We start from the raw sequence: 15,476 nt of genomic DNA on the forward strand, positions 1-15,476 counted from the left end.
CTGTTAAAAGTGCCATTGAATCCAACAACAAGCGATGCTGGGCGCAACTGTGCAAACAAACAAACTGTCGGAAAGACAGCATGCATGGCTAGACGTGCTGTCTGTTCGATGGATCCCAGTCCCAATCCCAATCCCACCTGAACCGAACCATGCCCCGGGATGGGACCTCGCCCTGCCCCGCCTGCCCCCAGTCGAAATCCCTTCGCAAGCGTTAAATAGTTTTGTTTATTGCACATTGAAATCGAGCCAGCGAGCAATTCGGTGGCTGCTCCGCCCGCGACACACTCCAGCGATCTAATCAGCAATCTCGCGACGACGCTGACATGAAATTTCTCATACGCTCGGTTAGCCGCGACGTCGACGCTCTATCGAATATTTTTCCCAATGCACTGAAAGATATGTCCAAATCCCTGAAATATATACCTAAATGTGTTACAAATTTGCAACCAAAAATTACACTTGTAAATGTTAAATAAAAAGTTCAAAATTTCAATATTTATTGAGTTAACACCAAAAAAAATTGTTTTGATAAAGGCTTGTGGTTTACGTGAACAAGTTCTTTTTTTAAATCAATATTCTCCATATATTACATCATTTATAATTTATTTATCTTTCATATGATTAAAAGCTATTCATTTCCATTTTTGAAATTCAAAAGTAGGTATTAATTTCGATGTTCTTTAAATAGTTATAATTGGTTACCACTATAAAACACAAGAATTTTCAAAAAAAATGTATTTTTTAAAGGAAGTAATTAATATGAACAAAAACAAATTAAATGTAAATATAAAATAATAAATGTAAAAAATCAAGTTCAGACCTTTTTGTTATTCAATACATTAAAAAGGATACTAATATAAAGTATTATCAATGAATTAACATTTTCTTTTTAAATATTTCACTGAATCGAAAATAATCTGTTTTTCACAGTGTACTGCGGCTGCTGCGTCAGAAGCATTCATATCATTTACATACGCAGCGTTTCGGAGTGAGTCTCCGGGTCTACCTGGCGCTCCGAAACCTGCGACTCTGGGGATGGATCTCTCGACCGAGAGCCCAGATCAGAGTCGGCTATTTGCAAGTCGAGAGTCGCGCGAGTCAGACGTGCGCCTGCCCCAACGATCGCCCCAGCAAATTAAAGTTAAATAAAATAAACAGATATAACAAAGTGCATTCGGCTAATGGAGGTGGCTAAAGTCAAAGCCAAAGCCACGCGATATTTTCAAAACAAATGCATAAATAATGTTTTACCGAGTATGAACGTGTTTGGCAGTAATTAGCACAACGATGCTGACTGACCCACATCGGGCTAATTTATATTTCATGACAAGTGGGCAGGATTCAGAATTGAACTGAAGTGGACCCGGATTCTCGGTCCTGGCCCATTTGCATATGCAAATAGTTCAATCTGCAGGCGATTGAGTGGCAAACAATCCGTGCACGTGCCGAAAGTGTTAAACTGTGCCAAACATAACCAGCAAACAGGCAAACAAGCAAAAAGCCAGTGTATAAATAGCCCTGTTCGTGTAATGCGTCTACGAGGCTGACCCGTGTACTAGCCAAAAATCAATTACAATTTATTACACGAGCATGCCAAACGATTTGCAGCCGCAACCACAAAAACGCATCTGAAAAACAATGCACCAATCAATTTTAACCACCCCCTGGCTATGCAAATTAGCGATTGCAGCGATTTTGCTAATGCTCCAGCAGAATCTAAGCGGTGAGTTATTCTAAGCTAACCTTGCCAATTGGCCCAAGCTCACCTGAAGCGTCTCACCGCGTTTCATTCAGTATTTTTAGCCGCTTACCTGGTTTCAGCGAATTCAGAGAGTGTTTTCCGAGAGCGGTGAAGATGCACTCGCAATTTGCATTCAATAGCGAAGTGGAAAACCAAAGCCAAAACAGCTTAGATCAATTTACAAGTCGCTGAGAGGGTGCATGTCAGCTGTTATTATTATAGATTTATTTACAAACACCCTGAGAACGAGTTTGCAATACTTTGAATGGGAGAATAACCTACACAAGGAAATGCCTTGGTGCTAATAGCAAGAGAATATAATCTAAGCAACTTAAATTAGGGAAAATCCAAGTTCTATAAACTATAAAAGATTTCTCATCGTTTTTATAGATTATTTGAAAATATTTCAAAGGAACTCAAAATTAAAACTTTTATATAAATAATGCATCGAAATATTCCATTACAATATATCGAATAAATAATATAGTTTCAGTTTACATTCGAAGCAAAATATCCTTAACACTAAGTGCTTAATCTTTGGTAGTTTTACGTATTTTAAAAGAATTGTAAGCAGAGAACAAATTTTAATGTTTATATGTATTTTACACTCTAAATTCAATTCCCATAAAGCAAAGATTTGTCTCAAGTTCTACAATTGTGTTTCTTGTCTCAGTAAATTATTTCCCCTCTGAAATCTCAGACATTTTCAAACCCCCTACTTAAGGCTTTACCTTACAGATGCTTGATTGAATTTCTCATTGCTTATTTATGCATAAACATTTTATATTAATTGATGCCCAGTCACAATAGTGCACAAGCCCAGTATCGAAATCGATATGCGATCCCCTATTATGACTGCTCGGCAATTTGAAAAATGTTTTGGCTTGCAGTCATGCGGATCCCCTAGCTTATAGCCACATTCACGGCATTCCATTCCATTCTGCCCCCCAGTTGCCCTGCTGCTCAAGTGTCCGCTGCACCAGTTACAGCTGCAGAAGATAGTCGGATTCCGACCTCCACTGGAGTATCTAAATGAGGGCAACCTGATCAACGGCCCGGAAATGGCGAGCAATTTCAAGGATCAGGAACTTCCGGTTAGCCAGGTATGCTGGCGGATCTGCAACGAGGATCCCGACTGCATTGCCTATGTGCATCTGCTGGACACGGACGAGTGCCATGGCTACTCGTATTTCGAACGAACCTCGCGATATCTGGCCATTTCGGGGGAATTGCCATTGGTGGCCGACGGCGAGGCCGTGTTCTACGAAAAGACCTGCCTCCGAGGTGAGTAATCCGGATGGGGGCTTTCCCGACCTTCAGCCGCCTGTAACCCATTGCTACCTTGCAGTTCCCGATGCGTGCCGAGGGCGTCTGTGGGCACTGACCAAAATACCCGGCAGCACGCTGGTCTTCCAGAGCAAGAAGACCATTGCGACGCTGGTCACGCGGCGTGAGTGCGCCGAGCGCTGCTTCTTCGAAAGCCAATTTAAATGCCTCTCCGCCTCCTTTGCGCCCTCGTATCGGAACAATCGTGAGCGGTAATTGACTGCTTGGTGGTTGGTTGTTGGTGGTTTGTTGTTGTTGTTGTTGTTACCGGACAAATTAATTGCCTTTGTTGTGCATTTTTAATGCATGGCCGAGGCTTTTCGCCCGATCATGACATCACTCCAGGCTGTGATGGGATAGGTTATTAATTTTATTTTTAAATTTGCTCTTGTTAGCGGACCTTAAGTAAAGTGTATAATGGCTTAACACTAAAAGCAGATTAAGCACATTATAACTTTGTACATTAGACTTTAGTGAGAAATTAAAAGGACCAGTCAAACAATTAAATATTTTCAAAATTCTAAAAGTTTTTAAAAATCAGAAAAACTACATTGTTCGGCAATGAATTCTTGAACTTTAAGTAGTGGTTTTATCATATGTTCCAAACTCTTAATAAATCTTTAATCAGATATTTCTTAGACCACTGTTCCAAAAATTGTAGAAGTTGCTGTTACCTTTCAGGTATAAAGATATAATTGATCTTCATAAAACATAGCTTATTCCTTTTTGTATAATGATGATTTTATTGGAAACGGTTATTGTCAAGTTTTAAGCTAATATTTTATAAAAATTTTATTAAAAGGGTACTTTCAATAGGAGTATCTGATCAACGAAAACATTGCATAGGTATGTGTTCTACATAAATCTCATCAGTTTTGGGCAGTTGGGTCATAAATCACCCGCTGATTATTTAAAGTCTAAACCCTTTTGAACAACTCCCCATTGGATTTTCCGCATAGGTTCCGCGGTGAGGCGGGTCCTGGCCAGAGTCCATCCCCCCGCCTGGGCAGATGCATGTTGAGCGACAGGGACAAGACCATCCAACCGGACGCCTTCCGGGCTGCTCCGTACGACGAGGAGTACATGGAGAACCAGTGCCATGAGCGGGCCGTCGAGAGCGACAACTGTTCCTACGAGCTGTACGCCAACAGTAGCTTCATCTACGCGGAGGCCAGGTATTTGGGCCTCTCCCAAAAAGAGGTGTGTCCGCCGCGCTTCGGCTGTCGCGCATTATGATTGTAATCGAAATCGATGGGAGTCGGTTGAGTGATTGATGACCTCCACCTCCGTATTGCAGTGTCAGGCGCTGTGCTCGCACGAGACCAAGTTCTACTGCCAGGGCGTCTCCTTCCACTATGTGAACCAGCTCTCCCTGTCCGAGTGCCTCCTCCACTCTGAGGACATTGTGTCCCTGGGTCCACGCAGCCTGAAGCTCCGGGATAACTCCGTCTACATGCGGAGGGTCAAGTGCCTGGATGGTAAGTAATCCCATTGGATGTGGAATCTGAAATCTTAATCGTTACTATTCCCCACAGTTAGGGTATTTTGCACCCGCGATGAGATGTCCATCAAGTACAACCCCAAGGACTGGTTCGCTGGGAAGATCTATGCCAGCATGCACTCCAAGGACTGCTTGGCCAGAGGATCCGGCAACGGGAGTGTCCTGCTGACGCTCCAGATCGGCACCGAGCTCAAGGAGAACCGATGCGGCATCCTGCGTGCCTACGAAATGACACAGGCATACCAAAGGTGAGATACATAGGTATCTATCCATTTCATTGGAACATACATGAATTAACCCTTTAATCCAAGACCTTAAAAAGATCTCCAGACAAATTAGTAGTTCCTTTCAACAACATTATCTCTTACCTCTTCCAAAATCTTGCCTTCGTCCAGAACCTTTATCTCTGCCCTGGTGGTCATCCAGAACAACCCAAATGTTCAGACCCAGGGAGACCGGCTCATCAAGGTCGGCTGCATCCAGAGTAACGCCACCGCCTCGCTGGGAGTTTCAGTCCGGGACAGCAGCGTGGAAGCCTCGGAGCACGTGCCCAGTGCCATTGCCCTGGAGTCCTCGTTGGAGTACGCCGAGCAGTGAGTCTCCTGCTGGACCTAGTCTTTTCTGTGTAACCTTTCATTTATTTCAATCCCTGAAGCATGTTTCCTCACGAAGGCGTAGTTCACTACAACAGCAGCAGTGGCCCCAGTCCGCATCCCAGCATCACGCTCCAGATTGTGGATCTGTCGCATCAACACGAGACCAACGACGTGCAGATTGGCCAGAACCTTGAACTTCAGATCGTGGCGGAGTACAGCCCGCAGCAGTTGGCCGAGCACCTGGAGTTGCAGTTGGCACCGCTACCGGACTTTCGTGCCACCTCGCTGGTGGCCAAGACCTCGGACAACGAGAACTACGTGCTGCTGATCGATGAGCGCGGCTGTCCTACAGATGCCAGTGTGTTTCCGGCCCTGGAAAGGGTTCACTCGGCCACCAGGAGCATGCTGCGCGCCCGCTTTCATGCCTTCAAGTTCTCTGGAACCGCCAACGTGAGTTTCGATGTGAAGATCCGCTTCTGCGTGGAACGCTGCTCGCCTAGTAACTGTGCGAGTCCCTCTTGGCAGAGGAGAAGGCGGCAGGCGGATCAGCCAGGTCGAAGACCCGAAGACCTGCGGGTCCAGAACCCAGTGTACATCTCGACCGTGGTGGATGTGGCCCCGGAACAAGACAATAGAACCCATTTCACTGCGCAAGAGGAACTGCCTCTCAACTACAACATTCGCGTGCATGGACCGGACCAGAGCAACGCCAAGAGTTATATGTACGGCGAGCGGGGAGTGCTGCTAATAGCCGGCATCGACGACCAGCTGCACTTGGAAAATGTCTGCATTAATCAGAGCCTTCTAATCGCACTGTTCATATTCTGGTTGATCTGCCAGGTGGCCCTGCTCTTCGGCTGCGGCATGGTGCTGCAGCGCTACCGCCGGCTGGCCAAGCTCGAGGACGAGCGCCGGCGGCTGCACGAGGAGTACCTGGAGGCCAGACGAGTCCACTGGGCGGACCAGGGCGGATACACACTCTAACATTCGGCTGGGACGCAATGCGTACAAAATGCATCTTAATTTAATAAACATAAGCCTATGCGAATTTTACAAACGAATGCAATCGCGGTAGAATTCAGGAGTTCTTCTTGGGATGGTAATGCTCCCACTTGCGGTGGTTCAGCGAGTTGAAGTCCGGACAGTGGTGGGCTATCTTGCGCAAGTAGTCGGACAGCTTGAGCAGCTCCGTGTCCGTGCCACGATTTAAATGGGCCTGACGGAAGGGACGGATTTTCAGGCCGGACTTGGGGTTCATCAGAAAGTTGCGCCGGATGTCGTCGAACATGATTGTGTTGCTGGAGCTGTACTGTTTGTACAGAGCCCAGATCACTCCCAGCGGCTTCACGTCCACCACTCCGCGTTCCGGTACATGCACCGAAATCATGGCCGTGGAGTCCAGGTAGAACATTACCTTGTAGTTCTCGTTTCTGGCCACTCCTAGGAGTCGCATTTTCTCCTCGATCCAACGCATGCTGGTGGCGGACCAGATCACAATGTCGTAGTCCTCGTAAGCGGAGGCCAGAAACTCGTGCAGATATGGACGCATTAGCTCCGTGCCCGTCTCAGCCGGCGAGCGGTGATCAAAAAGGGTGTAGTCGATATCCAGGACGAGTAGTTTCTTGCCCTCGCGCGGCGGCGACAGCTCCTTAATCTTGTAATCGCGCACGCGGCGCTGCACTTTAGCCAAGTATACGGCGGAGTGCTCCACCGATTCCTCGCGCTCCTCTGCGTCGTCAAAGTCATCAACCACCTCGCCAATATCCTCCGGCAGGCTGCAGGCATCCTCGATGTCCGCCTCTGTGGAGCCCACCATCATCAGCTTAAAGTTGGGCTTCAGTTCCAGGGCGCATATCTTCACATTGTCGGCTGCTGTTTTTCCTGCAAGTCATTGGATCTTGAATCACCGGGAATCCTCGGATCTGGGGTTTATCATAGACTAACCTTTGTATTTCAAGTTGAGCAGCTTCTGTCGCTCGGGGCGGACCTGTGTCTTATGGAATATCTCGTGGCGCAGCACCTCCACAGTGTCTTGGTCAGTGAGGTCTACCGGGTACTCCTTGCCGCTCCACTTTACAATCACCACCACTTCCTTGACCTCCATCTTTCAGTCAACTGTTTTGCTATAAAGCCTTCACAACATAAAAAGTTTTTTATGATAATACAGAAGTACTGATGTATTATTATTACTACAAATTTTCTTCAACTCCAAGAATCTATTTTTTTTTGGAGCCCAAATAAACAGTTTGGAGCGTCGATGCAGCAGAGCTGTCCAGTTATCGATGCCACTATCAATGGTATCGATATTAGGGGTTTGGCGGGCATCGATTGTTTTAAACTATCTAGATTGTATGGAGAGATTCCTTCTTGTCAATTTTTATTTCTTGTATGCTTGCCAGAAAAGGTAAGAAAAATTGTATTATTAGAAACTTCTTCTTTTATTTTTGTCTTTGAAAATGATGAAAACGTTCATATATTTTATTTATACTACCCAATTTTTCTACAGGACTATCCCTTACATTTTAACAATGAGCAACAGTTTCGATCATCGCGCATTTACCAACACTGGCCCCCAGCTGAATAACAAAAACTTGGGCAAAAAGCGTAAATTTAGCTGGAGAATGGACTAAAACAAAGATATGGAACCGTGATCAGAGTGCAAACAGAGTCTGCATGAACTATCTAACGATTCTGCTGTGCAACCGAAAACCGACGATGCTCTCGCGGCGCAGCAAGGAGAAATCGCAGTCTCACAAGGAGGGCGTGGTGGGGAAGTACATGAAGAAGGACACCCCGCCGCAGATTCCGGTGATAAATGTGTGGACAAGTGACCAGCGGGCCAACAAAAAGAAGTCGCTTCAGCGCTGCGCCAGCACCTCGCCGAGCTGCGAGTTCCATCCGCGCAGCTCGAGCACCAGCCGGAACACCTACTCCTGCACGGACTCGCAACCGGATTACTACCATGCCAGGAGGGCCCAGAGTCAGATGCCACTGCAGCAGCACACACCGCTCAACCATAATCCCCACTCGCTGCCCCATCCCGCCCATCCCCATGTGCTGACCCATCCACCACTGCCGCCCCACCAATTCCGGGCCAGCAGCAACCAATTGAGTCAGAGCAGCAGCAACTACGTGAACATTGAGCAGATCGAGAGGATGCGCCGCCAGCAGTCGTCGCCTCTGCTGCAGACCACATCGTCACCAGCCCCAGGAGCCGGAGGATTCCAGCGCAGCTATTCCACCACTCAGCGGCAACACCATCCTCACCTGGGCGCCGCCAGCTATGATGCAGATCATGGCCTGCTAAGCGCCTCCTATGCCAACATGATGCAGCTGCCACAGCGGCCACACTCGCCCGCCCACTACGCCGTCCCGCCGCCGCAGCAGCAGCAGCATCCCCAAATCCACCAGCAGCACGCCTCCACGCCATTCGGCTCCACACTACGATTCGATCCGGCTGCCATGTCAATCAGGGAACGACAGCCACGGTACCAACCCACAAGGTAATCCACTGCTTTATTTAAAAATAAATAGATAAAGTTACTATTGGCAAGAAAATAGGGCAACAAAAGAAAGCGAAAATATTTAATAGGATTCCAAGCTGGTACAAAAAAGCATTTCGTGTTGATTATCATAGACCCTTTTCAACAAATAAAAAATAAATGTAAATCAAATTTTAAGCAATGTTTTAGCAATATTTTGTAGATTTTTTAACGTAAATGTTTAAATCTCAGAGAGCAACTATTTGGAGATCATTATAATATATAATTAAATATGGAAATTCCACACTTTCATTATCAACGAAAAACAATGACAATGTACTTTTTTATATGCTTTTAATATATATACTAGTTGATACTGAGGTCCATAATAAAATTTAGAATAATAATTAATAAAAAGCTTAGCCAATTAAAAAAGACTGCAAGTCATGAAATTGAGTTGAAAAATCGTGTTTACCAGTTTGTTTTATAATATTAACAGTTTGAAAATTCTAACAAGAACCTATTTATACGTTTTCTCGAAGGTCTGTATGAGGAATTTGGCCAGGTAGTGTGTAGAGTTAAAAAGATCAACTGTTTTTTCAGAACCACCTTTTCTGCTTCCACAGGTCCCCAATGCAGCAACAGCAGCAGATGCAGCCACTGGCACCTCATCTCAGCGGTAGCTACTCCAGCGACTCGTACCCGATCTACGAGAACCCTTACCGGGTCTCCTCGATGCGCGCCACCCAGTCGCAGCGCTCGGAGTCGCCGATCTACAGCAACACGACGGCCTCGTCGGCCACGCTGGCCGTGGTTCCGCCGCACCACCACCAGGGTCACCTGGCAGTGCCTTCCGGGAGCGGCGGAGGATCGCTTAGTGGCAGCGGTCGTGGCGGAAGCTCTGGCAGCGTTCGCGGCGCCTCTACCTCAGTGCAATCTCTGTACGCCCCACCGCGAACTCCGCCCAGTGCGGCTGGCGGAACGGGAGGCAGTGCCAATGGTTCCCTGCAGAAGGTACCGTCTCAGCAGTCGCTCACGGAGCCCGAGGAGCTGCCCCTGCCTCCCGGTTGGGCCACGCAGTACACACTGCACGGGCGAAAATACTACATCGATCACAATGCCCATACCACGCACTGGAATCATCCGTTAGAGCGCGAGGGACTGCCGGTGGGCTGGAGGCGCGTGGTGTCAAAAATGCACGGCACCTACTATGAAAACCAGTATACCGGGCAGTGCCAGCGTCAGCATCCGTGCCTGACATCCTACTACGTCTACACCACGTCAGCTGAGCCACCTAAAGCCATTCGGCCAGAGGCGTCGCTTTACGCTCCGCCCACCCACACTCACAACGCCCTGGTGCCTGCAAATCCTTACTTGCTCGAGGAGATCCCCAAGTGGCTAGCCGTCTACTCGGAGGCGGACTCCTCCAAGGACCACCTGCTCCAGTTCAACATGTTCAGTCTGCCGGAGCTGGAGGGCTTTGACAGCATGCTGGTGCGGCTCTTCAAGCAGGAACTGGGCACCATCGTGGGCTTCTATGAGCGTTACCGGTGAGTGAGCGGTCGCTTTACCATGTTCTCCGCTGTAAATAGGTACTACTCTCTTGTTTTACTTTCAGTCGCGCTTTGATACTCGAGAAGAATCGACGCGCCGGTCAGAACCAAAACCAATGACCAGGTGACGACTGAATCAGACCGCATACTCGCTAGCAGCTATATAGTTTATAGTGTCCTGCAATCGACCTTTAACTTATTTAACCATCGACTCATCGCGAAATCAGTGCCTTAGACAAGACAAAACCAGGAGGGAGCCAAGCCAATCCATGACAGTTGGAGTGCCTTTTATAACGTAGAAATGTGTTAAGTTCTATATATTCAATACTGTGATTTGAGCTTGGTGTTTGTTTGTAAAATGTGAAAATTAAACTGGTTTACTGATCATCTTACTTAGCCAGTGCAATCGTAATCGCCGTGCAACGTGAACCCCCACAGTTTGTTCAAGTGGAGTCCGATTCTCCCCCGGATGTTTTCGAAATTTAGCCCCGAAGCGTAAACAAGGGCCAACAGTTGGTGGCCAAGTCTTGCTTGTTTTGGTTTGGCACATATTTCCGAGCTCCCTGCCAAGTTTTCGATTCGCTTGCAAAGTTATGCATTGGGCACAAGTGGATCGTGGCTGATTCTGCATCAGCAAAAAACTTTGTAGAAAGTGAATCTGGAATTTGTTTTTGTTTGATTTTGCTTATTTTTAGTCTCCGATGGAACGCTCGTATACCATTTAGTCAAACTTGATATTTCAGAGCCGTTGCCCTTATCGTATGCTAATAAAACTTTACTGTTGCTCTTTCTGAAGGCCCACAATATGTTTCTTCTGCTGATAAGATGTTTTATAGCTTGCAGTATGCTTGAGGGATATACCCTTTACAATTGGACTTCAAGAATTGCTTATAAGTACTACTGATTAAACGATCCCCAAAGCTTTTCAAAACATTTGAAAAGCAAAAAAAACAATTTTTAAATATGAATAATATTACAAAGTCCAAAGAAAGCAACATTTATTAATTGTACATTTTTGGGATAACCGTAATACAAATGAAATCCAATTTAAAGACTCATTGTAAACAAATATGACTGAATTGACTTTCAGATTAAACTCATTCGAGGATCTTCTTTTTTTTTATTTAAGTATGGTAAGAATAAAGATGCAAGTTGTTAAATGTTTATTGCCAATACACGAGCGCCTGGAATTGGTTCTTTTTGAAATGATAGCTCAAAAATTATTGTTTTATTTCAAAAACCTGTTGCAGATTCCATTCCCGAAATGTGTTGTCAAAATATTTGGTTTTTCCCACTGAAGTACACACTTTTTCTGCTGATGGGTTCTCAAGTGCAAAAATAAAATATAATAAAACAACAATTCGCTCTCACTCCAATTGCTGTGCTTGCTGTTGTTGTTGTTTGGGGCGTCGCTGCCGACGTCGACTTCGCCGCTGACTGCGCAGCGACTGCACCGCTCCAATATTTAAACGGCTCCATTGAATCGCGCACTCAGTTGCTGGAGAGTCGCCATCGGTTCCGAACTCATTTGACGCCATTACCACCCGTTTAATCGCCAGTTAGGCACATTGTTTAACTTTAATTTTAACGTGAGTGATGTGATGTATATCACTTGGCAAACAGCCTGTTCTGAGCACTTAATCTTTATTTCGATCAAAACGTTCGAAAAATGTGTGTTTCGTTGGACGCAGAAATCTCCGCACTGCTTTCCCAGACGCCAGTGAAAGTTCTAATCCGGCTGAAACAGACGCAAAACAGTCGAATCTCGTGCTCGGAATTGTGATTGAATGGCTGTTATTTAGACAATTGGTTTTTTTTTAACAAAAGAACATTATATTGTTTCTGACTACGCAATTAAGATAAATAGATACAATTTAGACATCAAAGCCGAGTTTTTATGTGAAATATTTACATTGAATCTATTTAAGCGTCATCAGTTTTTTTCAATATTAAGTGAAAAACATTAAAATAATAACATTAAAGTGTAAAATGAAAAGATAAATATTCTATGTTCTTTTCGTCCTTCGTAGTATGAATGTTTATTCAGCAGGCTATATTAAAAATTAATGTTTGTTAATGAATGATTTATAGGGAGCCAAGTTCACTGCCGGATCATGACTTGCCATAAGAATAATACTAAGTGGTTATCTGGCGATCGCAGTGCATTTCCCAATCTATTGGCTATCTGGAAGTTGTGGCACACTGCCGCAATAATACGAATAAACTCGATTGACACTATCAGTTTCATTGATTGAGATAAGCCCATTCTCACGCGGTATTTACACTTCTTCACAAACGCCTTGTCACGGCCCTCCTCTATAAACCTCTCGCAATATAAATAGTCTGGAATCTTTCGGTTTTACGACTGACCGACAAAGCCATGTATTTCCTGATACGGGCCAAAAATAAAGAGTGTGCTCGAGATCGTGTGCCGTGCAAAAGTTTGCTCTAATTGCGAAGTTGTAACATTGATCGACATTTGTTGAAGGTTGCCAACTCACGCAGCAATTTTATCACAACACGAAAATTCTGTACACGTAGATTTTAGCGACAGATATATACAGAAATATGCTAAAAGCTTTAAAGAAAAGAAATAAATAAACAAAATAATAGGTAATCTCAATTTTATAGCAATCTCTACATTCAAAATAAATAAAAGTTCAATTCAAGAACTGAAGTAGAGCAAATGTTTTTTATTCGTTTCAATTTATTCTCAGTCAATAACTGAATTTAAATTTGCACTTAAATCGAGGAGTTGCATTTCAGACTGCAAAGTACTGATTCCTCGATTGTAGTCAATTGGTCATTTGAAGTAATTCACGTTTAAATCAATACCCATATAGGGCTTCATTGAAGAAGATGCCATCAGGTCTGTAAGCTCACGCATGAATAAGAAGACAAACAAAACCAGAATGGATCGGCATGCCAGCACATTCCGTCTGGCTTTCCTGCTCCTGGCCACAGGTGAGATTGCCCACCATCCAGAAAAGGTGTTTGAAAATCAAAGAAATTCGCTTATCCACAGTTGCGCTGGGAAATGGCCAAAGCAGTCAGCTCACCGTCGATTCCCATGACATCACCGTTCTCCTGAATACAAACGAGACGTTCGTGGTGTTCGCCACGTGAGTTGTTAAGTTGCAAGGAAATCAAAGCGATATCGAACCAGTCTTCTAATATTTCAGCGATTTATTAACCACCGATGTGGAAGTGAAGCTGCGCACGGATTCCCCTACCCACTTGAGTCTGGATCCTGCGTCATTCTTTTATCCAGCCGGCAGTACCCAGAATCAGTCGGTGGTGATAACTGGCCTGAGTGCCGGCTATGTGAATGTGTTCGCCGATAACGATGTTGCAGACAGTGAGATGTGAGTAATTTCTTTGAATAAAAAGATATTAATGTATTCTTTAATTACATATAATTGGTTGAGTAACTAAATATAACTTTAAGCGGCAAATATCGACAAAGAACTCATTCTATTTTACGATTTTACCAGCGTACAGGATGTCTTTGTGCGAGTGACAGTGGCCAAATCACGGGCTATAATATACACATCGCTCGTGTTTGGATGGGTGTACTTTGTGGCCTGGTCGGTGTCCTTTTATCCGCAGATCTGGATCAACTTCCGCCGCAAGTCGGTGGAGGGTCTTAACTTCGATTTCGTGACCCTGAATATCGTGGGCTTCACTCTGTACAGTATGTTTAACTGCGGCCTATACTTCATTAAGGATCTGCAGGACGAGTACCAAGTGCGACATCCTCTTGGCGTGAATCCCGTGATGCTCAATGATGTGGTATTCTCCCTACATGCCATGTTTGCCACCATCATTACGATCCTCCAGTGCTTTTTCTATCAGGTAATAATAATGGATAAATAATTGTTTCGAAAGTAAATTGGGAATTTTTTACCCATTAAACCTAGAACATTCTTATCAACAAAGTGACAACAATTATCCAATTGAACTGCCATTAAGTACTAAAACGTAAATGGGCTTTAATCAAAAATAGCTATTAAAATGAATCACATTCAGTTTAGGTGGTGTGATAAGGTATACAAATTGTGAAACTATTTTTGTTTCTATATATTCATTAAGTACATGGTTTTCTTTATTTTCTACAGAGGGCCCAGCAAAGAGTGTCGTTTATTGCATATGGAATCCTAGGAATATTTGCCGTCGTCGTGATCGTTTCCGCTGGTTTGGCCGGAGGATCAGTCATCCACTGGTTGGACTTCCTGTACTACTGCAGCTACGTGAAGCTGACCATCACCATCATTAAGTACGTACCACAGGCTCTGATGAACTACCGAAGGAAGAGCACTTCCGGCTGGAGCATCGGCAACATCCTGCTGGACTTCACGGGCGGTACTCTTAGTATGCTGCAGATGATCCTGAATGCCCACAACTATGACGACTGGAAGTCCATATTCGGGGATCCCACCAAGTTCGGACTGGGTCTGTTTTCAGTGCTCTTCGACATTTTCTTCATGCTGCAGCATTATGTGTTTTACAGGTAAACAAGAGTACATTTAAATGCTCTGAAAATGAGAGAGAACAATTAATATTTTAATTGAAAAAAGGAAGACATGCTTAAAAACTTTTAAGATCAAATGTACATTTTTTGTAGGCTGTACAGAACGCCATATTGAAGATTTTCCTAAACTGTAAGCTCAACATATCTCAAGGGTTCATCGAATATTTATGACTTTATCTTGTTCCTCTTGAACTTAACTTTCGTTGAGAACTTTTTTAATGACAATCATTTAATACTACTTAATACTACTTTTCAAATTACTCGAATTATATTTTTAAGATCGATTAATTTTTAATATTTGTTCTTTAATGAAGAAAGTGTGTCTATTGTATGATACTTAACCCGAAATCATTTCCATCACCACTGTACACTTATCATTACTGTGCTGTTTTTCATTTCTCCCCAGGCATTCCCGAAAAACCTCGAGTTCTGATCTCACCACCGAGACAGAAGCCCAGAATCGATCAAATGAATCGCCGAGCGATGTGACGACTGAGAAATATTAACGCATTGATATGTGTGCAGTACAACCCTTTGTGCCAATAGCGACTTTTTGTACATTTTAGAATTGTAAATATATTTGTACGCCTTAGCTGCATAAGCTTTATATAAACTGCGGCTTTTAATTGTTATATTTTGGATTAAAATTGGGATTGAGTCGTAAAAAAAACTAAAGATATTTTTTTAATTTTAGAAACAGAAACTCCTACGGAAGATTAACCAACCATTCGAAAGGATATGTAGTG

At 44.3% G+C, this 15,476-nt stretch overlaps 4 protein-coding genes across 6 annotated transcripts; 3 read left to right on the plus strand and 1 right to left on the minus strand.

The window, feature by feature from the left end:
- The first annotated feature begins 1,072 nt into the window (after positions 1-1,072).
- LOC108052253 lies at positions 1,073-6,225 on the plus strand. The gene is made up of 8 exons (XM_017134608.2): positions 1,073-1,723; positions 2,693-3,025; positions 3,090-3,279; positions 4,027-4,267; positions 4,365-4,545; positions 4,603-4,816; positions 4,964-5,161; positions 5,224-6,225. Exons 1-8 carry the CDS (start codon positions 1,639-1,641, stop codon positions 6,146-6,148), a joined length of 2,367 nt encoding a protein of 788 aa, XP_016990097.1. The 5' UTR covers positions 1,073-1,638; the 3' UTR covers positions 6,149-6,225.
- On the minus strand, positions 6,171-7,440 carry LOC108052254 (ubiquitin-like domain-containing CTD phosphatase 1). Of its 2 annotated transcripts, XM_017134610.2 has the most exons (3): positions 7,355-7,427; positions 7,109-7,296; positions 6,171-7,045 (listed from the first exon to the last, which is right to left on the minus strand). In XM_017134610.2, the coding sequence occupies exons 2-3, from the start codon at positions 7,266-7,268 to the stop codon at positions 6,243-6,245; spliced, it is 963 nt and encodes a 320-aa protein (XP_016990099.1). In that variant the 5' UTR covers positions 7,269-7,296; positions 7,355-7,427; the 3' UTR covers positions 6,171-6,242. The 2 variants fall into 2 exon arrangements, with proteins under 2 accessions (XP_016990099.1, XP_016990098.1); XM_017134609.2 differs by having other exon boundaries at positions 7,109-7,440.
- Positions 7,441-7,699: 259 nt separating this feature from the next.
- LOC123036926 (scaffold protein salvador) lies at positions 7,700-13,101 on the plus strand. 2 transcript variants are annotated; one of them, XM_017134604.2, is made up of 4 exons: positions 7,700-8,667; positions 9,273-10,196; positions 10,265-10,323; positions 13,043-13,101. In XM_017134604.2, exons 1-3 carry the CDS (start codon positions 7,838-7,840, stop codon positions 10,317-10,319), a joined length of 1,809 nt encoding a protein of 602 aa, XP_016990093.1. In that variant the 5' UTR covers positions 7,700-7,837; the 3' UTR covers positions 10,320-10,323; positions 13,043-13,101. The 2 variants fall into 2 exon arrangements, with proteins under 2 accessions (XP_016990093.1, XP_016990092.1); XM_017134603.2 differs by lacking the exon at positions 13,043-13,101 and having other exon boundaries at positions 7,701-8,667; positions 10,265-10,591.
- LOC108052251 (cystinosin homolog) lies at positions 13,053-15,354 on the plus strand. The gene is made up of 6 exons (XM_017134606.2): positions 13,053-13,163; positions 13,225-13,321; positions 13,382-13,564; positions 13,694-14,054; positions 14,318-14,709; positions 15,137-15,354. The coding sequence occupies exons 1-6, from the start codon at positions 13,085-13,087 to the stop codon at positions 15,234-15,236; spliced, it is 1,212 nt and encodes a 403-aa protein (XP_016990095.2). The 5' UTR covers positions 13,053-13,084; the 3' UTR covers positions 15,237-15,354.
- Positions 15,355-15,476: the final 122 nt, after the last annotated feature.

This window comes from Drosophila rhopaloa, unplaced genomic scaffold (assembly GCF_018152115.1).
Source record: "Drosophila rhopaloa isolate 14029-0021.01 unplaced genomic scaffold, ASM1815211v1 contig_178, whole genome shotgun sequence".
Classification (NCBI taxonomy): domain Eukaryota; kingdom Metazoa; phylum Arthropoda; class Insecta; order Diptera; family Drosophilidae; genus Drosophila; species Drosophila rhopaloa.